This window comes from Larus michahellis, chromosome 13 (assembly GCF_964199755.1).
Source record: "Larus michahellis chromosome 13, bLarMic1.1, whole genome shotgun sequence".
Lineage (NCBI taxonomy): Eukaryota > Metazoa > Chordata > Aves > Charadriiformes > Laridae > Larus > Larus michahellis.
Window position 1 is genome coordinate 3,794,294 of NC_133908.1, and position 25,873 is coordinate 3,820,166.

At 53.3% G+C, this 25,873-nt stretch overlaps 1 protein-coding gene and 1 long non-coding RNA gene across 7 annotated transcripts in view; one reads left to right on the top strand and one right to left on the bottom strand.

Moving 5' to 3' along the window:
- TBX5 (T-box transcription factor 5) overlaps nt 1-25,873 on the top strand; it is a 139,668-nt gene that overhangs the window by 87,335 nt on the left and 26,460 nt on the right. For 2 of the 6 annotated variants that reach the window (XM_074606090.1, XM_074606091.1), the window contains exons 2-6: nt 13,136-13,311; nt 15,014-15,108; nt 17,954-18,073; nt 18,870-19,017; nt 21,237-21,389. In XM_074606090.1, coding sequence (XP_074462191.1) covers nt 13,165-13,311; nt 15,014-15,108; nt 17,954-18,073; nt 18,870-19,017; nt 21,237-21,389 — 663 coding nt within the window. In that variant the 5' untranslated portion in view covers nt 13,136-13,164. Of the gene's footprint in view, nt 1-4,863; nt 5,258-7,668; nt 7,950-9,785; nt 10,562-12,919; nt 12,984-13,135; nt 13,312-15,013; nt 15,109-17,953; nt 18,074-18,869; nt 19,018-21,236; nt 21,390-25,873 lie in introns of those variants that run through there. The other 4 variants (XM_074606088.1, XM_074606089.1, XM_074606086.1 and 1 more) reach the window with 4 other exon arrangements.
- Nucleotides 1,760-8,886, bottom strand: LOC141750632 (uncharacterized). Its single transcript, XR_012589741.1, has 4 exons — nt 8,762-8,886; nt 6,555-6,668; nt 2,813-2,893; nt 1,760-1,900 (listed from the first exon to the last, which is right to left on the bottom strand). It is a non-coding gene; the product is annotated as an uncharacterized LOC141750632 (long non-coding RNA).

The window sequence follows — 25,873 nt, forward strand, 5'->3', positions numbered from 1 at the left end:
GCTAAACTTTGGCTGTCGTGCCAAGGGCTGAGTGTCTGTTGCCCCCCAGATAGACGCGGGGAGCGGGGGGGGGACAGACCGGGGTGAAGCGCTTCTCTCCGGGCTTGGGCAGGCAAAGGTTTGCCCCAGAGTTTTTCTTGCGTCGTTTCTCGTTCGAGGAATAAACACGCGGGAGCGGAGCAGGGCAGCAGGGTTCTGCCACCGGGGCGACCCCGGGGGAGAGGAAGGGGGGGGCAGCCCCCGGGGGCAGCCTCTCCCACCGGGCCGGTACCTTTCGCACAGATTTGCTGGAAGGGTTTCCAAATTCTTTTCCAAATATAGCCCCGGGGCGACCGCCCGCCTCTCCCCCGTGTGCCCTTCACGGCTCTGAGGCGCAGCCGAGGGACAACGGTGACACCCCCCCCGTCCCCCCACCCCAAGCTGTGCCCAGCACACGGGAGGAAACCCGGCGTGTGTGGGGGGGTTACTCCCACGCAAAACACGCGTGAAAGCTGCGGGTCCGAGCCCCGGTGCCTCCCACGGCTGCCCTCCGCTTTCCCCGCGGTTTCAAGCAGGTTTTTGGGGGAGGGAATAGGATGTTTTGGTCCCCCGCTGTCACCTCCGGGCCCTTCCCGAAGGCGGGGACCTTCCCCGGCTGCCCTGACACGGGGACAACGAGAAGGGCCAAGGATTCCTGCTCCTGCCCACGCGGCCTAACCCAAACCTGGGCATTCCCACCCAAAATGCCTTGGAGGAAAGGTGGAGGGGGGGGTACGAAGGAAGGCCTCAGCTCCCGTAGGGGACACACACACCCCCTTTTTGGGAGAGACACCCCCCCCTCCGAGTGGAACCTGGGCTGGGGGAAAGAGGCAAAGGCCGGGAGGCTGGATACCCCGACCGGCATCTGGGGTGGGGGGGACCCTGAGAGCCTTCAAAGATCATTTTAACAGCGATAAATGTGATTTTTCCCCACTCCCCCACCCCACCCCCCTTTCCATTATAAAAGGCTCCGCCTGGGATATTTCTCCCCCATCACGTTTTTATAGCAAGATCAAGGACAAACTTGTTGCGCTCTGGTGGCGGGTCCTTGGGGTTTGGTGTATGTGTCTTTTTTTTTTTTTCCTTTATTTTTTAAATTTATTTTTTTTTCTTTCCAAATGTTCTTCGGGGTAAAGCTGGGAGAAGTTTGCAATTCTCCCGCCGCAATTAAGAGGGAGAAGGGAGCGAGATCTTGATTGCTTCTGCTCGTTCTGATCGCTTCGGAGGTGGGGAAGGGGAGGGGGGGGACGGGTACGACGGGCGGGAATTGATTTTAGATTTCTCTTTTATGTCGGGTCTGGTTTCTGGTGATTAAATTTCTCTCTTATGTGGACTGAACCTAGGGATAACTGATTAATAACATGCCACTTGGCGCCAACACGGGGTCTTGAGGCCTTTAATCGCCAAGATGCACAAGAGAACAGAGAGAAACACAGAGCAGGACAAAACTCCACCAACTATTTTCGCCTGCTGGTCTCTGCCTCGGCGGAGTGTGGTTTTTTTTTTTTTTTCTTCATCTTTTCAGTATTTCCTGCTAAACTCGTAAACTTTATTTGATTTACAGCTATTTCGTGAACCTGCTTAAACTAACATATGTTCCGTCTTGTCCGACCGAATCATAAAAAACAATCTTGGATCCAAACGAGATTTTTCTTTTTTTTTTTTTTTTTTTGGGGGGGGGGGTAAAGAAACGAGTTATTAATGACAGAAAAATAGGCATTGTCCTGAACGGCGGCTACTTCGGCCCCCGGAGCAGGGAGGTTGGCGGCTCCTGAGCCCGGCAGCCGGAGGGGGGAACCGGATTCGGCTCCGCAGGTACCGCCCGGGCTCCGCGGTGGAGGAGGGAGAGTTTTGAGCGGAGATTTCAGCGCTTTATTTTCCCCTAAGAAAAAAAAAAAAGTAAAAAAAAAATTATTCGTTGGAAATGAACGATTTCCAAGCGTACGGTACCCAAAATGCGCTCGCAAAAGCATTAACCCCCAGCCCCCTGTGCTGGCAGCCTGCAGACACCCACCGCAGCAGGTAACACGCAGGTTTGTCGTGTCCCCCCCACTCAAAAAAAAAAACCAAACCAAACAAACCAAAAAACCAAAAACAACCAGGCACGAAATGAGCTCGGAATTTCTCAAAAGCGTGAAAAAAAAAAATATGGGATTTTCTGTGCCCGCGACCACTTCTCCGCCCAGATCAAAACAGACGAGCACGTAGCCAGCGCGAACGCTTAATATAAGCGGAATAAGTGGAATAAGTATAAATCTACAGCGAGGTATCGATAAATTGGGTTCACCAAATCGAGTTGCCAACACCAGCATCTCCCCGCACCCAAACCCTCAGCCCCGTTCCCCACCTCTGTTTGCGTGGAAAAAACCTCTCCGCTCAAGCTACCTGCAACCCCCAAAATTTGGAGGCAGCAGGACACGGCTGAGGCCCAAAGCGCTCAAATACCTCTGGTTTCCCCCCACACACACACCCATGGGTCTCTGCCTCTCGGAAACCGATTTTCTCTTCTGCGTTGGTTGCCGCGGAGCCATCCGCGGCCGCGCAGCGCACCGGGCCCTAAAATGGACAGCTTGCGGCCTCTTCCAACTGTGGCACAAGTTTCTAAAGGGGGGAAAAATGTTCTTTTTTTTTTTTTCCTTTTCTTTTCCTCCTGTGAATGTTTTCTTTGCACTGAATATTTTTTAAAGGCAACAAAAAAAACGTTTCAGGCGCTGTTTAGGTGATTCCCAGAATCTGTATTTTCCCCGCGAGGATAAAAGGTGGATTTTAGGATGCCTGTGACACCCGCACGAACCGGGGTTAACGCGGTTCCCGTCCGCGGAGCGGTACCCCGCCTCCCTGGGAGCTTCTGCGGCTCCCGAAATTTGTGGGTGTCCTGTGGAAAACAGAGGAATAATATTGTGGTTACAGACGGGCTGCGCTTTGCCTCTGCGTTATTTGGGGCAGGGGAAAGAGAGGGAACGGGAGTGAGAAAATGGGAGAGAAACGGGGGAAAAGGAAGGAAAAAGGCAGGATGGGTTGGGAAGGGGGAAAGAGAGAAAGAAAAACGAGTTGGAAGGAAAGGGAGGAAGAAGGTTTGCAGGGATGAGGGAGAGCTGGAGAGCTGTGCGGGTGCCTCCGGCCACCCCCTCTTGTCTCCCGGGGGCAGCCGGGGCACAAGCGGGGCGGCGGGTCGGTCCTGCCCGGTGCTGGGGGGGGGGGTCGGGAGTTGAGGGGGGGAAGGAAAGAACTAATACAGGTGTCGCTTGTGCGGCCTTTTTTTCAGCCACTGATTCAAAGCCTTGCTGTTCGGGCTCCTCTCCCCACCCCACCCCCGGTCCATCCCGCCCCCCAGCTCTCCCTTCAAGGTCATTGCAAGATCACTTTCAGGGAAAGGCACGGGGGGGCGCGGGGGGACGGCTGAGGACTTTCCCCCTATTGCCCCCATTAGCTTTCTTCCCAGGGTGAGAGCGAAGGCCTTATCTGCTTTTATTTTCTCCTTCGGGCCGAGATAACGCCCTGATTGACACCCTGTTTGGCGAAGAGCGGATTAGCCTTTCTATTCTGGCATCGATAACGCGCAACCCCCCACCCCGCCATCGGGAGCATCAGCCATCGATCCGGGCGGGGAGGGGGATCCCCGTGGGCACCCTGTGCCAAAAAAAAATAATCCCCGGAGTCCTCCCTGACAGGAGGGAAAAAGAGAAACGCAGCCTAATTCCCCCTTGCCCCTGTGCCCACGGGAAAATCGGGGGGAGGGGGGGGCGACCCCCTGCTCCCCGGGGCTGCACTGAATTCCTGGGGAGATGCCTTTTTGGAGGCAGAGAGTGGAGAGGGGATAGGTCCCTCTTTGCTCCAGGGATGTTCCTAGCTTGATTTTGGGACCCTCTCACCCCTTCCCCGGTTGTTATCTGGGAGAAAAAGGGACCCCCATCCCCCGGGCACGCGTGGGAGGCTCCGAGGGACAGCGATGTCCCCTCCCTACCCCGCGCCACGCGGGGCTGCAGCCCTGCCTCTGCCCGGCTGCTTATTTTTCATTTTCCTCACCGTTTTAAAGCTGGGAGTTCGTCTGGGAAATTATTGGGCTGAAGGGAGGGGTGGGGGAAAACGGTTTTTAATTGCAAAGTTGGGTTGTGTTTTTTTTTTTTTTTTCCTGAAGTAGCCAGAAGGGCGGGAAAAAAAAAAAGAAAAAAAAAAAAGGATCCGAAACCACAAACTTTAAAAGAAAAAGGCTGTTCACCTGTAATTGCGAAAAATAAAAAGCTCGAGCCATGTATCTACCCCCGAAGGGTCGTCTAAGCATACAAATTCTAGCCCGCTAAATGCAGGGTTTTGTAATGGAAATACTGACACGAGGAGAAATACAGACACATTTTGCTGATAAACCCTCGAATTAATGCGGTCAGTCACTGCTGTAGTAATTTGGGGGGCGGGAGGGGGGGGGAGTGAATGGACCAAAATGCTTCCAGAGGGGACGATTATTTTAAATACTTGTTTTCTCCCAGGTGGGAGAAAAGCGGGTGTGCGGCCAACAAAAGGGAGTTAGCAATAAAAGAAGGGAGAAGTGGTCGGAGAGGGGATGTAAATTAACTGAAAATAGAAGGGGGGAGAAAACAAAAAAAAATCTCTGCTATGGGGGAGCTAAATATCTGTGGGGAAAAAAAATAATAAAAAAAAAAAAAAAAGAGAGAGAGAGAGAGTTAGAAAGCCCAAAATGCCGAAGTCTCGGTGTTTTCCAAGCCGGGGGCGGCCGGCGGTGCCCCGTCCCCGGAGCCGCCGGCTGCGGGCACAACGCAAAAGGCTTTTCGATTTGGTTAATCCGCCTCAAGAAGTGATTTTAAAGGGTGTGCGTGGGGAGGGGTGTGTGTGTGTGTGGGGGGAGAGTGAGTTCATGCTCGGCACTATTTCTTACTGCTGACACCTCGACCCCACTGCAAGCCAGCACCCCGGCCACCCCCCACCCCCCACCCCCCTCTTTCCTCCACCTCTCCAGGGTAAAATCCGAGAGGAGAAACCTCCAGGGCGAGTGACACCCAGGGCAGAGGGGCTGCGCGGGGCTCCGGCCATGCCGTCCCCAAAAACGGGGGCTCCCGGCGGCCTGAGGCCCCCGCGATGGGCGGCGAGGCCCGGGCCTGATCCTGCGCTCCCGACCGCGGCGAGGAGCTGAGCGACAGGGATCGAGCCCGGGGGAGGGCGGGGGGGGCTGCAGGGGGCTCGGGACCCCCCCTCTGCCCAGCCACGCACCCCCACACCCACGTAGGTAAGTGCCCGCGGTGTGGGTGTTTGGGCCCCTGGCTGCTGATGGGCGCTCTGGTAATTCTATGCATGCGGGAGCTTATATATATACATATATATTTTTTTTTATTATTTTTTTTGGAATACGGTGTATAGGCGCACATTAATCCACTCGCCGGGGGTTTGAGGTGCGCGCAGATTTGCGCACCCTCGCCTTGAGTTTGTGCGGGGGGTGGGGGGCAAGAGGGATGCTTGCGGGCACCCAAAACCTGGGTGGAAACCATAGGTGAAATGTAAATATTCCCTCGTAGGGCTGAGGGACGGGGCAGGGGGGGGCTTGCACTTGCATAAACGCTGTGGTGCGGGGCTGCGTAACGACCTCATCCCCCGCAAACCCACGCACCTACGGTTTTGCGTGTGTCTGTGCATATATACGTGCACAAATAGGCATATAGCTTGCACGCGTGGCTCGATATTTCATGCGTTTACGTTGCGCGTTCGGCTTACTGATATAAAATTTATTTAAACGCTTGGGGAAGGACAAGGCGTCGTATGTGTGTTTGCGAACTGGGCGTGTGTGTCTTTCCAGGCTTATATATGCATGGACACCTATACTTTTTTATATATATATATATGCATATAGATAGGTGTGCTGGCTTTCTACCGGCTCTCTTTCCCCGGTGCCGGGGGGGTTTTAGGGTCCAGCATCAGCAGGATCCCGGCGCTCCCGGGCTCGGCTGGTTCCCAGCCAGCGGTTCCCGGAGCCGGGGGAAGCGCTTCAGCCGGGGGGCGGGGGGGAACCTCAGGGGGCACTGGGATGGTGGGGGTCGGGTGCAGGGGGAGGCTTTTATTTCGGATTTGGGGTAAGGCGTCGGCAGGAAGGTCCTACCCTGCCGTGGCAGCGCCAGCAGCTCCGGCCAGTCAGTGCCAGCCTGGCTCCCCGCAGGAGAAGGCGATGCAAAGTGCACCATCGTCATCCTCCCTGGAATTTTTTCCCCCCATCCCGGTTATTTGGGGGGGGTGGACGCGACGCCGATTTGAGGAGCGTGGCCGGATCCAGCGCTGTACTGGGACAAGGGGGGGTTCCTCCCCAAACCCACTTTTTTTCTTTTTTTAAATTATTATTTTTTTATTTTTTTCCTGGTGCTTTTCGCTAAGGGCCTGGCTTCCCCTGGGTGTCCCCAGAGACTGGAGGCGGTGGGGAGGGCTCAGCCTGGGGAAACCGGGTAAATCCAGGCAGGATTTTGCCGGCCGGGAGGGGAAGGTGCCTGCAGCCCTCTCGGCCGGCGCAGGGCTGGGGGTCCCTGCCTGGGAGCACTCACCGTCTGCAGTGCCCAGCCCTTGCAGGAACTTCTTGCTCTTCCTTAGGTGTTGCTCTTTATTTTCTCTCTCCCTATTTCTCCTCCTCCTCCTCCTCTTCCTCCTCCTCTCTTTTTCTGTTGGAGGAAACAACTATTTAGCATCTTTTTTTTTTTTTTTTCCTTTTTTCTTTTTTTTGTGTGTGTGTGTGTTTGTGAAATCTTTCTGCAGCGCCCGCGAGCGCATCCCGAAATCCCTCCAGGTTGAGGAAGAACTGGGGACGCGGGGAAGGGCCAGCGGCTCCTTTGCAGCCACCGGCTGCACTTGGAGGGATTTGGGGGATTTGGGGTGGGTTTGGTTGTTTGGGGTTTTTTTTGTTTTGTTTTGTTTTGTTTTTTTTTTAAGTTCCCTTGTCAATCTCATTTGGCAAATAATCGCCTCGATTTACTACTTTTTTTTCTTTTTTTTTTTTTATCAGAGCAAATAATTGGTTCCCGAAGCACACTTGAATTAGTGCAAATAACCAGGTTATCATTTACTATATATAGCCCAGCGTGCTTGCTTCCAGAGGCGCCTCAGCATTCGACAAGTTTCCTCGCTCTAATAGCATTATTTTTTTTAAAAATAAAAGTAAATTAAGCTGAATAATGCCAATACCGTTGGATTAACTGCGCTGCTCCTGGTGAAGCGGGAGCTTTGCTACCGGTTTCCCCCTTTTCATTCCCGAGAAAAAGTGCGTTTTCCTGGAGCTTCCAGCTACTCCTTGCCTGCCTGGGTGATACGCACTCATATGTGATATATACTCCCTCACACCCGCCTATATACATGTGTGTTGTGTGTCTCGGCGTGTGAATATATATATTTATGTGTATATAGACACACGCATCTGTACATAGAGGTTGCACACACGCAGCCTCGCTGTATTTTGTATTAGACCGAATGGATTTCTTTTTTTTTTTTTTTTTTTTTTTTGGGTGGAGGTTAAAGCAGGAATCTCACTGATAGGGCTTTAAAAAGAGGAGAATAATACAAATTAACCTTCCATTACTGCTGCAGTCAACCATGACAGAATAGGCCAGTTGCGTGGTTGGTGACGTCTCCGTGTCCTATAGGAGCAAAGCTCGTGAGATAGCAGCTATCGCCTTGAACTCTCTTTATTTTATTGGAGTATGGCTGGTAATAAACAGTAATATTTAATTTGTCTGAGACCACAAATCGGCTTCTAGCTGGAAGGCTCCTTCGCCTTGCCATTACAGTCCTAGAGAGCCTGGACTTGGTCCTTTTTTTTTTTTTTTTTTCTCCTTCTTCTCCCCCTCCCCAACCCCTTCCCCAACCTGCAGACGGAAATAAATTCGATTTATTTGCATCGTTTTCAACTTGTCTTCAAGGTGTTTGGGAGCTAGTTTGGCACTGGAGAGGTGAGTGCTTTCCCAGGCAGCGGCCGTGCTCGGGTTCGCTCTTTAACAAACTTCAGGGATTTTCACTTTTGCCTTTCTTTCCGGCGAGGGCAGGGAAGCCCGTGTTCTCTCTCGCTAGCAGCAGCGAGAAACCTTTCTCTTCGCTGCTTTCCTTTATTTTTTTGTTTTTCAATTTTAAGAGAAAACCCTCTTCTTTTAGAGGAGCTGGATGCCCGGGGAAGGTGCTCCCCAGCACACGTGCGGGGCGGCCGGGCACTCCTTCCCCGGCTTCCCGGCAGATCGCCTGCTTTGTTTTTATTCTCCTTCCTCCCCCCCCCCTTTTTTTTTTTTTTTTTTTTTTTTTTCCTTCTTTCCTCCTCCGATTTGCACCTTCCAGAGCAGCTCCCGAGCGATGGGAAAGGCTTGGCGAGTGCCGCCCGGTGCCCGCTCGCCCCAAGGCCCGGGGCCGCTCCCGCCGCCCGCCTTCCCCCGGGGGCATGCGGGGGGTTTTCCTCTCTCGTTTGTTTGTGTTTGGAAAAGCTCCACGGCTCCTTTCCCCTCTAAAAATAATGAAATACGGGCCAAGCTTTGTTCTGTTTGTTTAAGTAGCGTTCTCTGGTTTATTCTCTGCGGCTACAAGTGCAGTTATTTTATTATTCTTATTTGCGAAGCGTTTACTGTTGGCTGTTTCTTCACAAGTAGCTTTCGGGACTGGCGTGCACATGGAGGGGGTTTGGTTGATGCCAAACGACACCCATCCCACCCATATTCCCCCCCTTTCCCACCCTTCCCTCCCCAATAGCCGCTCAGCCCCAGGCTTTTCCCTTCCTCACCTCAAACTTTCCGAGGGCTCCGGTGTTATCGCGCCCGGGTGGGTTTGCTGAAAACTTCCACGAAATTGCAAAAGAAATGCAAAAGAAATGCCCCAGAAGGCAGAAAACGAGTGAAGGATTTGGCGGGGGGGGGGGGGGGGAGCGGAATGGGGACACAACACCGAGAAGAAGAGGGTGGGGGCCAGGAGGAGGAGGAGGGTGGGCAGAGCAGATCTAAACCATGCCATTTATTCCGAGTCTTATCAAAAATCCGCCTCGCCAATCTGGTTCTCTTCAGCCTGCAGAATGCGACAGGGAGGCTGTTTACCCTGCGCTGACCTATTCAACTTTACCCTCCAAATAATACATTAAAAAAAAAAAAAAAAAAAGAAAGAAAAGAAAAAGGGAGCGAAGGAAGATGCAGATAACCCCCCCCCCCTCGCCTCCCCCCTCGCCATCCTCGCTCCTCGCTGACGGTTTGATTATTTGAGCACGGCAAAGAGCTCCGGGGGGCTGCGGCCCTCGGCCGTGGGGCGGGCGGGCAGCGCTGCGTGCGAGGGGTGAGGAAGAGGATGGGGCGGGGGGGGAAGGTTCCTGGATGCCTCCAGAAGTAGGGGCAAGATGAGAGGGGACGGGACCTTCCCTGGCTTTCGGGGTTTCACACCCCGAGGGGCACCTTCTTTGGGTTTTGGTCCCACTGCGCCGCGGTTCATCCCTTTTTTTGCCAGGTTATACCCATTTGGCGAGTCCATTTTGGGGGGGGGACGGACGGACCCCCACCACCCCAATAAAAGGCCTCTGTGAGCACTAGCAAATATAGAGCTGGGTTTAAATCCACACGTTTAGGCTGCTTTTGGGGGCGGGGGTGGTGCAAGGTTAGCGGAGACAGCGATTTATTTAAAGGGGTGAGGGAGGGGAGTGGAGGGTGGGGGGAATATTCCCAGGCGCTGAATTTTCTCTTTGGTTGGGAGAGATGGATGGAGGAGGGAGGGAGGGAGCGGGGAAGGAGGTAAAGGAGAGGGGGAGGGTTGCTGGGGAGTTTGATGATTGTCTTTGTGCCTTGTTCTTGTTTGCCGGCCAGAAAAATAGGCTGGAAAAGGAGGTTTGGGGGGGAGGGGGCGGGGAGGGAGGGCTGTGGGAGAGAGTGAGTCTCTCCGGAGCAGGGATCCCAGCTGGTTGGCCAGTGGGTCCCGGCACTTGGCGAGCGGAGCTGGACGAGCCCACGTCACCTCCGCGCTCCGCTCCGCCGCTCTCCGCGCCCGGCTCCGCGCAGCCACGGCGGCAGCGCCGCGAACCTGCCCGGAGGAGCGGCGGCCGCCAGCTCTCCCGAAACTTTTCTTTTCCTTTTTTTTTTTTTTTTCTTCCTCCAAGGGGGTGCTGTTTTCTTTTTCCTCTCTCTCGTCCTCTTCCTCTTTTTTTATTACTATTATTATTTTTTTTACTGTTATTATTTTTAGGTGAGGAGTAGGAAGAGCGGGGTGGGGAAAACTGTATCTTCCAGATCAGGCTGAGAAAAGGGGTGGGGGGTGGGGGCTTTATCTTGGTCTCAGGATCCTTTCTAGTGCGTCTGACAACCTGGAAGTGTTTGGAGAGAGCAGGAGAGAGAGAGAGAGAGAGAAGCAGGCAAAGCAGGCTTGCATTGGATAGATTTTTTTCTTCCAGGCTGGGTTTTCACATGCTGATCCGCAAATAAATAAATAAAAGGAAATATGCACACGCGAAGCCTGATCCCATTGTAGTTTCCAGTGCAAAGGGGGAAAAATAAGACACATACATTATGTATATGGAGATGCATTGATTGCATGGAATTCAACAAGCAAGGTAACAGCTCTTCCATTGCCATGTATGTCCGTCGGGGTCTGTAATCCGCGGGTGCGTGTGTGCGGCCGAGGGAGAGCGAAAGTGGCTGGTTGGGGGCATTGTTAGGCACAAATTGTCTTTGCCGAGGAGCTGCGAGGCCTCGGGAGACGCGGGGTGCCGGGGAAAAAGCGGGGGGGCTGCTCTGCCCAGGGCTCCCGCGGCGGTGTGTGGGGCTGGGGAGGAGGGGGGTGGGGGGGGGAACGGGGGCGAAGCTGGAACAAAAGCATAGGGTGGTTTATTTTATTTTTTTCTTTTTTTTTTTTTTTCTTTCCCCCTCCCGCAAACCCACTTGGTGCTACTTTAGCCCAGGCAAGATGCATTTTTCATACGGCCACCGCGGCCTGGTTCTGTCAAGCTCCATTTCTTCTCAGAAGCTCTTTAAAGGGGAAAAAAAAAAAAAAAGAAAGAAAAATAGAAGCCACGGATCGCCAGCCGCTCTTAGTTGTTGGCTTATTTTTTGCCGTCACCCCCCCCCCCTTTTTTTTTTTTAAATTATTATTCTTTTTATATCCGCTTAATTATGGCTCGACGCGGAGCGCATCGGGGAGGCTCGCTGGAGCCGGGCTGCCCTGCGCTGCCATAGCTGGCTCCCTCTTTGTTTTAATAAACATGCTTTATTTATTTAATTTCTTTTTTTTTTTTTTTTCCTCCCCTCGCCCTCCCCTTAACTTTGCCAGCTCAGGGGGAATAATAGCTCCAAGCTGGAGGGAAATCGATTTAAAAAAAAAAAAAAAATAATGGATAACCGGCACTTCCCAAGCTGCAGCAATGAAAAAAAACACAGTCTAGGGAGGGAAAAAAAAAAAAAAAAAAAAAAGAGGAGGAGGAGGGGAAGAGAAAAGCCTTAAATGGTCCCTGGAGCTGCGGCTCTGCCCCCGCGGGCTGTGCCCGGGCCCGGGGTGGCCGCTCCCGCTCCCCTCCGCGCACTTTCCGCGCTCGTAGCGGTTTTGCTTCGCTCTTCGGTCACTCAGTGCCGGGCGCCCGGCCGGTGTGCGGTGGGAAAAGGGCGTTTGGGAAGAGAGGGGGGAAGAGAGGGAGGGAGGGAGGGAGGGGGGGGCACGGGCCATTTCTTTATACGAGCTTTAGCTCCAGAGGTGTGGACCTGGAGTCCCTTCGCTTTTTGTCCTTTTAAATTATATATATGTATATATTACCCACCACTAGCGGGGAAGATCATTTTCTCCCCCCTCCTTTCCACTCCCAATTTTCCTCTGCATTTAAAGGAGAATTACCTTTTTTTTTTTTCCTCCCCCCCCCCTTTTATTTAATTTTTTTTTAACGTCTTTTAAATATTGTTGCAGGGAGAAGGAGAACTCATTTCAGAACATTCTCATGTACTTAAAAACAATATTGCCTCCATATGGCTGGCCTTTCAAAAATGAATCCCCTTCTTTGAAACATGCAAGAGATATATTTTTTTTTAAAGCTACTAAAACTCTAAACTCCTTAAGAACAAAAACCTAACAGATAATTCAATTGCTTTTATCTTTTTTTATGATTTTTTTTTCCGCTTTGAAACTTTTACCATTCCTGATAGAGCCTTTAAAGCTACGTCAAAATACTGCTTTTAAGATTCGCTGTGGTTGCTTCGCGTCAGATGTAAACCGGGTATTTTTTTTAAGCCCGTTTTCCCTGCTGGTGCAGTTTTACTCTAAATGTTCTGATTTAGCTCACTTCAGCCCCAATTCCACCCACCCTGTTCACCAGCCCGAACTGCGCGTTACCTTGCACAGTGTCTCGACCGATTGATTTATTTGCACTTTTATATTTTAATTATCTCGTCCATCCTTTGCTTTACTTGCAACTGTCCGGGGTGGGGGGGTGGGCTGGGGGAGAAAAGGCTTTTAAAAAAATTATTTATTTTATTTTATTCCGAGAAGTTGAATTTTCTGTGAAAATGGAGTTATACAAGGGGCCTCGCGTGTCGGTGGCATTTGCCTGGTTGAAACTGGAATGGGGTGAAAGCTCCCAGTTCCCTGGGAGGAAAGGCGGGGGGGGGGGGGGGCGGTTTAAGACCCCTCGGTCACAACGAACCCGGGGGTGTTCAAGGCTCGGGGGAGGCTTTGCTCCCCCCACCCAACTTTGCCCCGGACCCCTGACCTCCAGAGTCACTTGTGTGATGAGTTGGCCGGTCCACGGCCCCCCGGTGCCTCGCTCCCCACGTCCTGCCAGTCAGACCTAAAAGACGCTGTTTACCTTTTCCAAAAGATGCATTTAATAATACCGCCTCCCCCTTCCCCTCCCTCCCACCCCTCCCAACCCCTCCCGCCCCAACCCCCCCCCAAATCCTATCATCCCTTGCGGGCTGCGATAATAAATAAAAGTCTTTATTTCTCCCTCTCCCAAAGTTAAAGGGCCTTGTTCCCTCCCCGGGCAGCTGGAAGTGAGTTGCGGGTTTGTCGGGCAGCCCTGCCTAGCGCTCCGTTGCATACGTGTATATATATATATATATAAAAATATATATATATTTTATTAAACGTCAGCGTTGACTTATGCGTCTCTTATCTCTGCTCTCTCCCCGATGTGTGCCTGCAGTGGGGGATTCGACGAAGGAAGCTCGTAACATGGCGGATAGCGAGGAAGGCTTTGGGCTCCCGACCACGCCGGCCGACTCCGAGGCCAAAGAGCTCCAGGCTGAAGCCAAGCAGGACACTCAGCTGGGGGCCACCAGCAAGTCCCCCACCTCACCCCAAGCAGCCTTCACCCAGCAGGTAAGCACCGACCCTCCTCTTCCTCTCGCTTTTGATTTTTATTTTTTCCCTTTCTCTGCGTTTTTCCCCCCAAATATCCGCTCAGCTGGGTGGCCGCTGGTGCACTGGGCGGTGATGAGTCATTTTAGGCCCCACGGGAGGGAAAAGTCTCACCTGCTGGTGGGCCTCATCCTGTTTTCCTGTTATTTGGGGTCGCGTCCAAGCGCTGAACCTGCGGGGATGCCCACGCGTGAAGACTGGGGTGCGTGGGGGGGCATGCGCGGGGCGGGGAAAGCACCCAAAATAGCGGGGAGAGGCACCCGCTCCGGCAGTGGCGGGCGCGCACCCACCCGCAGGCATCCACGCGTGAGTGTACGCACGCACACGCCAACACACACACGGGCAGCTGCGTGTGCATGTTTCCTATGGATTTAGGAACACCCGTGGGTATTTGTAGAGGTATAAATATATATGTATATTTAGATATATATATATATTTATATGCCCGGGCATACGTATAATGTAGGTGCAGATGTGGCCACTCACAGCTCTGCCCACACCCCCGCAATGGGTCCTGAGGGCAGGCGGGGGGGTGTCACGCGTGGACACCCCCGCAGCCATCCCGGGGCCAGGGTCCCCACATCAGCCCTCGCCCCCCCGCCGAACCCGCCCCGTCCCCGGGGGCCTCTTGTTACCGGGACACGCGTGGGTCCCCACGCGGGACCGGGTGGGCCGGGGAGGGCAGCGGGGGGCCAGGCCGCCCCCCGGCTTCTCCTTCCCGGTGCCGGGTGCCGGCCCCCCGGCACTCGGCCCCAGCCGGCTCCGGGCAGCCCGGGGAGGCGGAGTGGTGGTGGGGGGGGCGGGGAAGAGGGGCTTTTCCACTGAAAGCGCACCGCTTTCAGCGGCTGCGGAGCCCCCCGCTGGTCCCCCGGCAGGTAAAACCTCGTGGGTGGGGGGGAAAACCGCCCGCTGTGGATGCCGCCCACGGGGGTACCGGGCTTGCCCCGGAGCCGCCGTGTGCATTTGGAAATCGCCCCCCCCCCCCCAACCATCCCGAAGGGTTTGGTGGGGCGATTCAGCTCCATTTTCGGGGAGGGCAGAATATGTGCTTGGCTCTGGTGGGGGTTCTATTCTGCCTCTCACACCCCACGGGTGGCGGGATGCGTTGTCCCCGCTGTGTCCCCCAGGCGTGGGGTTCCTCTGCGAGCAGCCCTTGCGGGGCGGGGGGGGTGGCATGGTGAGGGGGGGATAAAAGCAGCGGGCGAGGGGAGCGGAGCTGACACCCCACGGCTGCAGAAACGGGGCCAACCGGGTGTAAATCACCCGCCGGCGGGGTGTAAACCTCCCCCGGCTTGGCCGGGCCGAAGCGCCGGGGTGCTGCTCCGGGGGCGGCCGGGCCTGGGGTGGGGGGGGCGCGGTTCGGGCTGGAGCCGGCTCCGGGTGCTCCCTGCCTTCTCCTCCCTTCCCCGGCACCACCGAGGCCCGCAGGACCCTACCCCAGACCCCCCCCCCGCCATCCCCGCCCTTGAGCAGCATCACCGGGCTCCGGCCTGAAAATCCCATTCTCCCCGGTTTTGCGGCCGGATTTTCCCGGGAATGCCCGGAGCTCCGGCCCTCTATCGCCCGGCCTTTTCCCTCCCGGGCCCCCGCCGCCCCCTTCCCGGTTCTCCCCGCACCGCTGACGGTTTGTGCCTCCTCCCCCCTCCCCCCGCTACTTTTGCAGGGTATGGAGGGAATAAAAGTGTTTTTGCACGAACGGGAGCTGTGGCTGAAATTCCACGAAGTGGGGACGGAGATGATCATAACAAAGGCCGGGAGGTAAGAGGCGAGGGTGGTGGGGGGCACGTCCCCCTTGCCTGGCTGAATCTACCTTGTCTGTGTGTATTTCGGGGGGGGGGAGGACACACTTGCCTATGCGGGAGGGGGCACAACGGCGTGGGTGGGGGTGCGCGTCCCCACGGCCCCGCTCTCCCCGCCATTGGTGCGGTCCCGTCTCTCGTGTGCGAGACACCCCCCCCCCCCCACCGTGTGTGTGTGTGTGTCACGACCCCCCCTGTATGTGTACGTGTGCTACAGCCCCCCGCCCCGTGTGCCTGTGCCACGGCCCCGGGAGCGGCCGCAGCGCCCTGCCCGGCGATGCCCCGGCGGGGCCGGCCCTTGCGGCCCCCCCCCCCACTCCCTGCCAGCAGCTATCCCCCCAAAATTGTTTCTTCTGGCTTCTTTCTTAACCAGAACAGTTGGATCGTTAATCCCAATTTCAGGCCTTTGGAAGCTTTCCAGGCGAAGGCGAGTTGCAACCGCTTGGCCCAAAAAGCTAATCTTGTTTAGAGCCGCTCGCCGGGCGATTTCGTTATTGTTGTTGTTATTAGTGTTATTATTTTTAATTTTAATTAAAGGAGCAGCTCGGCCCTTGCGCGATTTTGCAATGCCGTACGCCGTTTGCAGAAGTTTGGCGTTTGTTTTGCCCACGCTGAGGCGAATACATGCGGAACACCCACGCCACCCCATTTAAAAATATATATGCGGTCTTAAGCTCCTGTTTATATACTGATAGCAAAGCTGTTTAGATGCAGAGATAGATGTGGCCGCAAATAAATAGCATGCGGATCTAACTGCGCCCAGATACGCGTTTCTACACGGGTGTGTTTGTCTGCGTGGGTGTGCAGAAAAATATACAGCCTCGCAAAGCCCATTTTATTGGGACTTGCGCGTAATCGATTCCATGAGCGGTTTAGTAATCCCGATCCATAGATATTTATACGTGTTACGAGCGTGTTTGAGGCGATTTAACATTATCTTTAATATTAATACGTTAGGTTAAGTCGAAGAGCGCCTAAGGCAGCGAGACCCACTGAAATAGTCTCTCCAGTCCCATCGGCAAACTGGGGGGCAGCCCGAGAGGGGCTCTTTTCGTTGGGATTTTTAAATTAAAATCCTCGGAGGAAAGGGAGGGAGGAAAAAAAAAACCCACCCCTCCACGCGTAGAAACGGTAGTAGTTTTAGGTTGCAAGGGCACAATAAACAACGCGGAGTCAAACTTTCATTTTGCTCTGTCGCCTGGCATTTGTTGTGGTCTTCCAAAATTTGCCTGAAGAGGGGGGGGAATAAATATCGAGCTGGTTGTATAAAGTTTTAGCGAATGGGTCTGTCTCACGGCTCGCCTTCCCCTTGAACCTCGCTGCTGCTGGGGGGGGGGGAAAGAAATCCGTTTTAAAGAAGGGTCTTGTGTCCGAGGGGATGAAGAGGAGGAGGGGGAAGGTGCTGGGGACCGGGGTCCTGCCGCCCCCCCTCCCCCGCCGCCGGGACGCATGCTGGGGGGAGCGGAGGGACCTCCCGAAAACCCCCAGTTCCCACAGAAAAAAAAAAAAAAAAAAGACGACGACGGAAAAAAAAAAAAAAAGGCAGCTCACGGAGGGAGACATAAACCACCTTGCAGAAATTTCAAACAAATATCGCAGTGGACAGAAAGCTCATCTGGCGAGCAATAAAATCGACATTTACAGCGCGGGGGCTTTAGGGGAGATACGGGATGGGTTTCCTTATTTGTAGAATTTCCCATGTTTATTGTTGGAGAAGTCCGTGTTCTTGCTGGTCAGGTGTTTTCGATGGGGTTACAGATCACTCTTCAGGTGGAATTTGGTTTCTTCCTTAAAACGTTGAAGTTAAACCCCCGCTTTCTTCGTTAGTAGCTTTTTTTTTTTTCCACCCTCCTCCAGCTTTTTACAGTTGAATTAAACCCCAGTCCAGATGCCCTATCGCGGAGATAAGAGCCTCGGAGAAGAGCGTAGTATTTTTAGAGGTGTGGGGGTTTTGTTTATGCGTATTTTAAGTCCAGGGATACGTTTTCATCTGCTTTATTTTTAAATATTTGGAAAGCTCAAACTAAAATAACACCAGTGTTTTAAGTCCCTGCCTTGCAGTAATGGAAAATATTTCGAAAAGCCCCTGCCTTCAGTGTGTATCCGAGTGGTTCCAAGGATTTGTCAGGTGTGTTTGCTGATGTCTCTGTACACGGATCACACGGATTTGGTGTCACACCTGAGTGCGTTTGCGTTGGTGTTTTTTTTTTTTTTTTTTTTTTAAAATTTCATATCTGCCCATAGAACCGTTGGTACACAGAGGGGCGGTGGAAATGTATGCCTTTTAAATAGATGTATTTCTGTAAATATATGTATTTTTACTTGCTTTTGGCAAATCTCCCCTCCTGTTCCAGCGGTTTATGTATAGAGGGAAGTAACTTGCTTCCAAAAGTTCTCACGACCACATTTATTCGAAGAAGGGAAGACTCGAACTCTTGGCGAAACCAATAATTAAGCAAAATACGAAGAGACGCGCAGGCACACGAGTAGGCGAATAAATGACCCCACCAGCCTCCTAATTACGACTCTGCCCTGATGAATCGCCTGTTTTCGCCTCAGCTGGGAGCCGGGGCGGTACCCAGAGGCACCCAAACATCTCCCACACCCCAGGGGGAGGATGCACGCAAACCCCCCGCCTCTGCCCTTTCGGGAAGGTCCATCCGAAAGTGTGGCGTTGCCCCTTTTGTTAAATAACTCCCCCCGGCCCCGTCTCCTCTTCGCAAGCACACGCGCGAAACCGCCTTGGAAAACTTTCTTTTTCTCCGCTTTTATATTTATGTACTGATTATTATTATTTTTTATAGGCGTATGTTCCCCAGTTACAAAGTGAAGGTCACTGGACTCAATCCAAAAACGAAGTACATCCTGTTGATGGATATTGTACCAGCGGATGACCACAGATACAAATTTGCAGATAATAAATGGTATGCAGACGTTGCGTGGGGGTGGGGGGGGGCGGGAAGAGACCTCTGTGTCGGGCTTTTTGGGCTGGGAGATAGCCTTGAATCCAGCCGCTCATCCTTCTTTTTTCCCCTGCAAAGGAGAGATGCAGGGGCTTCACCTGAGCCTCTGGGGATGCTCTCACCGTCCCTGGGGGAGAAATGCAGCCAAAAAAAAAAAAAAAAAGTGAGAAAAATCTCTCGCAATTAGCTAACGATAACTGTAATCCTGGTTAACGATGAGATTATTGGCTGGTGTGGAACCAAAAGTTTAATTATGTTAAGGAAGGGAATATCTCCGGGCAGGAAAATCTGTAAGGATTGGTACACAGTGTGTCCTTTGCTCCTGGTTTGGGTGCCGGTAACTGGGGGGGGGGGGGGGAGAATGGGGTTAAACAGGGAAACAGGGAGAGCGATCTCCAACGGGAAAGGTGCCAGAGAGCTCGGTTAATTCCCAGTGTTTGGAAGTGCCTTTTTTTTTTCTTTTTTTTTTTTTTTTCCTCCCGAGAACGGTGTGACCGGCCAGCACCGCGCTGCCTCCGCGGACGGGGATAGCTGAACGGGTGGGAACCGGGGGTGGGTGTGGAGATGGGGGTGCAGGACTCCACGGGAGGGACCCCACGGGAGAAACCCCGCTGGAAGGTTCCCACAGGAGGGGACGGAAGGGGTCCGGGGGCCCGCAGGATGGACCCCACCGGAAGGGCTGGAAGGGGTGCAGGAGCCCACGGGAATGTCCCCCCCCCTCCCCTGCTCGGAGGTCATTGCCTGTGTCCCCACGCAGGTCGGTGACAGGGAAGGCAGAGCCGGCCATGCCCGGGCGGCTGTATGTCCACCCCGACTCCCCGGCCACCGGCGCCCACTGGATGAGGCAACTGGTTTCCTTCCAGAAGCTCAAACTCACCAACAACCACCTCGACCCCTTCGGACATGTAAGTACCGGGGGCGGGAGAAGAACACCGCACCCGCGGAGGGCTGCGGAGGGTCCCACGCATGTCCCCGTCCCCCGGCAAGGTCTCGGCAATGTCGCCCATCTCCAAACCCGTCGTGTTGGTGCGGTGTTATTTTCTTCCTTGAGAGGTGATGAACCCTAATGAAGGACACCCCCCCCTCCCCCCCGAAAAATGGAAGCATAAACCTTAAAATGAGCTATTTCGCAGCACTGGGTGGGAATAGATTACAGACCCCCGGGGCCTGGAGTCCGCGAGTGGGCGAAACGCGCCCGGCTTAATTGAGTATTTAACTGCCTGGTTTTAACCTCATGGAGAATTCTGGAGGGTTAAAATCCACCCCTTGCCTCGGTTAATTTGGCTACCAGGTAAAATCAATCAGGCATAATTATTCGGGGAAATAGGACCTAAACCCATGTGGATCCCTCGATCCAAAAAAACAAAAAAAGAAAGGCAACAATAATTAAAGACAATAATAAAAAAAAATATATATTGAAATCCCGCTAGACCTTCTGGGGCGTAAAAAGGTCTTTGCTGGACTCGTGGGGCCGTGAAAGCTTGTGTGAATTCTGCAGCCAGAAACAGCCCTCCTTCGGAGGTCTCCAAAGATGCGTGTTCCTCTGAGCAAATATATATGTGCATGTATGAATAATATATATATCTATAAAATATATATATATATAATTACTTAAGCGGCTATGCGAATCCAGATCCCGCCATCCCTTTCCAAGAGCGTATTTTTCTCCAGTCTCATTTCAACACTTCAGTTTCTTTTTTTTTTTCCCAACTTCTCTTTTTTTTTTTTTTTTTTCTTTCCTTCGCTTTTTAATGATAAATCTTGTGCTATTAAATCCCTGCCCACGTGGTCGCTAAGAAGCGAGGGTGGGGGCTTCCTGCAGGGCAGAGCGGCCACCCCAATCCCGAACATCCTTTTACCTTCCAGCTGGGGCGGGGGTGTGTGATTTCTTTTTTTTTTTTTTTTTTTAATTTTATTTTTTAAATTTTATTTTAATTTCTCCTTGAGCTGGTGGCAAAAGGGGTTCGCAAGGGCTGCTTTTCAGGGATCAGGACCTTCCCCGCTCCCCCGGGAAGCGGGAGGGGAGAGCGGGGACTCCGCAGCAGCGCAGCTGGGGGGAACCTCTCCTCATTCCCCCCCGAGGTGGATTTGGGGAGCAGCCCCGATGGTGGGGGGGGACGGGGACACACGGGATCCGGCTCGGGCGGCCCCCGCTGCGACCAGGCGGCTCTGGGGAAAAGTCCCTCTAAACAAACCGAAGGCGCTGAGGGGACAATAAGGGACTTCAGAGGAGGAGCTGCACCAGGAGTCTCTCAATTAGAGTCGCTGTAATGAAATTAAGAACCATTAGATCGTTCACCGTTGATGTCTACGACTTTCCTGGATGTCAAAGCAATTTGCTTAAACCCCCGGGACGGGGGAGGCGGCAGCGGGGCGCGCTGCGTCTCGCTGTCGCCAGGGTCCGGCAGTCACTATCGTGACCGAGTGGTCCCCCGCCGCTCCCCGCCCCCCCCCCGTCCCCTTCCCCCCGAGATTAACCCGGTACCGAGCAGGGACCGCTTTTTATCTTGAACACAGCGCGTCCCCCCCTCCCCGCCACCCTCCTCTCCCATCCTCTGCGGGTGGCTGGTGGGGGGGGGACACAGTAAATCCCTCCATCCCTCTGCTTCCCTCCCCCTTCTTGCCTCTTTGCCCTCCTGGGTCTGGGTGGGTGTGGGGGGGGTGAGATACCCGGGTCGTCGTGGTGGTGAACTGGGAGGTTTGGGGTGGCTGTGAAGCGACAGGGAAGGCGGAGAGCCCCCACCAGCAGCAGGTTCAGGGTGCCAACGCCGTGTTGGCAGAGCAGCTCTGGCCCCCCCCCCCCCCCCGGAGGGTGTGGGGGGCACAGCAGCACAGCCCAGGGCTGGGGGGTGGGCAGCAGGTAAGGAGCCACCTTTTACAGCATCACCTGGCCCTGATGGGCTCCTTGGTTGGGCGAGGAGAGTGTGTGTGTGGGGGTTCTTGAGAGGTATGCCCCCCCCATTCCAGCACCTAAATCTGGGGGAGCCCTGAAGAGGGCGAAGGTTTTGGGAAAGGGGGTGCGACGACCCCTCTCTCCCCAACCCCGGGCAGCGGGGGGGATGGGGGGGTGTGCGCCGCTCTGTGTCTCCCCTCCATTCCCACGGCGTGTCCTCTCCTTGCCCAGATCATCCTGAACTCCATGCACAAGTACCAGCCCCGGCTCCACATCGTGAAAGCGGACGAGAACAACGGCTTCGGCTCCAAGAACACCGCCTTCTGCACCCACGTCTTCCCGGAGACCGCCTTCATCGCCGTCACCTCCTACCAGAACCACAAGGTGAGGGGCTGGGCCGGCCCTCGTACCGCCGAACCGCTTGCCCCCCCGCGCCGCTCCTCCCGGGGGCATCGGTTCCCCTTCTGCTCACCTCCCCCCAGCCTTCTTGTCTTCTTTCCCCCGTTCTTTCTTCCTTTCCCTTTTCCCTCTTCTTTTTTTCCTTTCCTCTTTTCCCCTTCCCCCTTCTTCTTTTCCCTTCTAATTTCCCCCCTTTCCTCCCCTTCTCCTTTTCTCTTCTTCCCCCCTTATTTCCCCTTCTTCTTTCCTCCCTTTTTCTTTCCCCCCATTTTCTCCCCTTTTCCTTTTCCCCCATTTTCTCCCCTTTTTCTCCCCTTCTTCTTTTCCATTTTCTTCTCACACTTTCTCCACTTTCTCTTTCTCCCCACTTTCTCCCCTTCTTTTTTCCCCATCCTCTTTCCTCCTTTTTTCTTTCCCCTTCTTCTTCCCCCCCTTTCTCCCCTTCTTCTCCCCCTCTTTTTATCCCTTCTTTTTCCCCCGCATTTTCTCCCCTTCTTCTTTACCCTTCTTCTTTTCCCTACTTTTCTCCCCTTCTTCTTCCCCCCCCCTTTTTCTCCCCTTCTTCTTCCCCCCCTTTTTCTCCCCTTCTTCTTCCCCCCCTTTTTCTCCCCTTCTTCTTCCCCCCCTTTTTCTCCCCTTCTTCTTCCCCCCCTTTTTCTCCCCTTCTTCTTCCCCCCCTTTTTCTCCCCTTCTTCTTCCCCCCCTTTTTCTCCCCTTCTTCTTCCCCCCCTTTTTCTCCCCTTCTTCTTCCCCCCCTTTTTCTCCCCTTCTTCTTCCCCCCCTTTTTCTCCCCTTCTTCTTCCCCCCCTTTTTCTCCCCTTCTTCTTCCCCCCCTTTTTCTCCCCTTCTTCTTCCCCCCCTTTTTCTCCCCTTCTTCTTCCCCCCCTTTTTCTCCCCTTCTTCTTCCCCCCCTTTTTCTCCCCTTCTTCTTCCCCCCCTTTTTCTCCCCTTCTTCTTCCCCCCCTTTTTCTCCCCTTCTTCTTCCCCCCCTTTTTCTCCCCTTCTTCTTCCCCCCCTTTTTCTCCCCTTCTTCTTCCCCCCCTTTTTCTCCCCTTCTTCTTCCCCCCCTTTTTCTCCCCTTCTTCTTCCCCCCCTTTTTCTCCCCTTCTTCTTCCCCCCCTTTTTCTCCCCTTCTTCTTCCCCCCCTTTTTCTCCCCTTCTTCTTCCCCCCCTTTTTCTCCCCTTCTTCTTCCCCCCCTTTTTCTCCCCTTCTTCTTCCCCCCCTTTTTCTCCCCTTCTTCTTCCCCCCCTTTCTCCCCTTCTTCTCCCCCTCTTTTTCTCCCTTCTTTTTCCCCCGCATTTTCTCCCCTTCTTCTTTACCCTTCTTCTTTTCCCTACTTTTCTCCCCTTCTTCTTCCCCCCCTTTTTCTCCCCTTCTTCTTTTACCAATTCTTCTCCCACTTTCTCCCCTTCTTCTTTTCCTTCTTCTTCCCCCTTTCTTCTTTCCTCCTTTTTCTCCCCTTCTTCTTTCCTCCCCTTCTTCTTTACCATTCTTCTTTCCCCCCCTTTTCTCCCCGTCTTCTCCCCTTCTTCCTTCCCTCTTTTTTTCCTCCCCTTCTTTCCTCCTTTTTTTTTTTTTTTTTTTCCCCTCCCCGTCTTCTTTTCCCCTTTACTTTTCTCCTTCTTCTTTTCCCCTCGCCACACACCCATCCCATCCCCTCTGTTATTCCTGGCGACACAGACAAAGTGCCCAAAGACGGGGCTCAGGGCGAGCCGGGTTGGGGGGGGGGGGGGGGGGCAGTATTAGCTCAACAGGATGATTCGCTCAGAGAGGAGACGACCAAGCAAGGAAGTTGGCTTTATCTTCTCGCCCCCCCCCCCCGCCACCCTCCCGCATGGGTCAAAGCCTTGTAATCTGGAGAAGGGAGCCCGGCGCTCCCCTCCGCGGCCGGGGCGCTGATAACCCGGGCTGCGCCCCCCCCCGCCTTTGTCTGGGGCCGGCCTCCTGCCCCGGCCGGCCCTGCGGGGAGGGCGCCGGGGGGCTGCGGGCTTTTTGGCAGCCAGCAGGCTCTGGAAGGAAAAGGGAGGCTCTGAGCCTGAAATCAGCTCCCTGCCTGCCCAAAAAAACAAAGAGAAAAAATATACGTGTTAACTAAGGTGTTTTTTTTTTTTTTTTTTTTCTTTTCGGGGTGCTGCCGGGTGGGTCCTGCTGTCCCCTCCGGGGGGACCCCGCTGTCGGGTGGTTGCCCCATCTCCATCCCCTGCTTGGCTTTTGGGGAGCGAGGATGGAGGGGGAGGAAGGCTCGAGGCTGGGGTAGTTCTCAGCAGAAGTATGTAGCGATGCCTTTCACCAACTGCCCCCTCTCTAGGGTAGAGCCCCATGAAAAGCCAATTTTCCTTTGGGGAAAAAAAAGTGCAAATTCCTCCCCCAGTTGCATAGAAAGGGATCACTACAAGCTTGTACTGGTACTTACGGGCAGGTAGGATGGCTCCTTTGCGCTTGGCAGAGAGAAACCGTGTACTTGTTTGTTTGTTTATTTATTTATTTATTTTCAAACGGAGAAAGGTCATTTAACACCCCAGATAAATCCTGGATGCTTTCCTGGAGATGTAAGTAGAGAGCTCCTAAACCTGCGCGAAATGATCGCGTTCCCCCCCGTCCATCAGTTGGCAAGGGAGATGCAGAGAGCAGAGGTAGGCTGGAGAAGAAAGAGTGTTTCACCGTAACTAGGGAGAAAAGAAAATACTTCCCTGCCCTTTAAAATAGGAGCTGTTGGCACAACCAGGACAAGCAAACTGAATCCAAATTGAGACCTCGCCAAATTATGCCTTAAATTATAACTCCGCTGTGGATGCTATAAAATCAAGTTTAACTTCTGCTTGATGGATTCGGAGAAAGAATATAATATTAATAGAACTGGGAGTTAATAAAACAGGACACACTGCTCGCTTTAAAGGCATTTCCCTATGAGAAAACAGGCCTGAATTTCACTGCTTTCCTTTGAAGAAAAATAGGACTGTTTTATAGAAAAAAAAAAAAATTATCATGCAAATAAAACAAAAGCAAAGCAGAAACATGTAAGTACAGTAGTTTGGGAAAACTGCCATATTAGGAGGAGCAGGAATATTTGATTGTAAATCAACAACATCTGGTTGATAAGAAATGACATCTGCGTATCCGTCTCTGTCAAAACACACGCCCTGACAAACGCATGAATCCCTACAGACACACACGCGCCCGCATCCCAGCAGACACATGCACACGCACGCAGACACCACTACATATTTTACACACCCCCCTACACATTTTACATACATTTACATCCCTTTCTTCCCCCCCCGACAAACGCAATTCCTCTTTCTCTCTGCGCGGAATCGTTGGGGGAACAAATAAAGAGTGGCTGTAGCCCCAAGATAAAGACCCAACCGAGAAAGATAGAGCCGTAAAAATAAACCAGGGAATGATCTACCCTAAATGGCATCTCCCTCCAGGGAAGGGAATAAAATTTGTAGCTTGCCCCAGTGCAAGACGGAGAATAATAGCGGGGCCGAGGCGGCTGCAGCTGATGCTGATGCAGATGCTGGCTGTGCGGAAGGGGTAACATCCCTCAGCTCCGTTGAGCGGCAAGCGGGGTCCTTTCCACGGGCAAAAAGCCGAGTTCAGCTTTCACAGCTGAGGTGTTGCGTGGCAAAACGTGTTTTCGTGCTGCCATGCAGGCTGCGTTTCCCCTCGCCATAAACGACGGCAGTCCCGCCGGTCTGGTGTTCTGCCTCCATCGAGCTCCCAGGGAGGGTCCATCCCCCTGTCTCTTCGTCAGCTCACTGCCTATTTTTTTCCCATTTACAGCCATCTCTCTCTCGCTTCCACCCATCACCTGTAGCGCATCCTTCAGGCAAACCTTCCTACCCGCACAGTCGCACACTGTTTGTACGCACCGACGTATTTTACGTATAGTTTTTACCCACCCACATACTTTACACATAGTTTCTATACATCCATGTATTCCACACACACACACACACACACAAACAAATTCTGCGTGGATATTTTAGGTTTCTAGAGCTACATTATAGGTGAGTTATATTCCAGTATTAATTGTATGACTTGCCCGCAGACGCGTTTGAGTCTGCGCTCACACGGCTTATAGAAATACCTGCCCGATTTCAGATCCGTCAATTTATTTCAATAGCACAGCTGCAATCCCACTGTAGGGCTTGTGCTTATTTCCCCTGATATTTTAGACAGCCTGAAAAGATATTTAAGCCCGCTGGGATCTCTCCCTCCCCAGCTCTGCTCCCCGAAAGGAGGTTTAAGCTAGGAAGAAAGTTTTGGTAAAGTTTTCAGTGCGGTTGTCAGCAGCTCGGCCGACCACCTCCCCCCCGCTCTCTGCAACCCTGCAAAAATACCCCAGAAATATCGAGGTGTTAAAATAGGTCACATGCACATTTCATTTCCTTGCCATTTACACAATGGGTGCTTGCAATCAGGTTGATTCCCAAATATTAACTTCCCCCTGCAGTTAAGTACC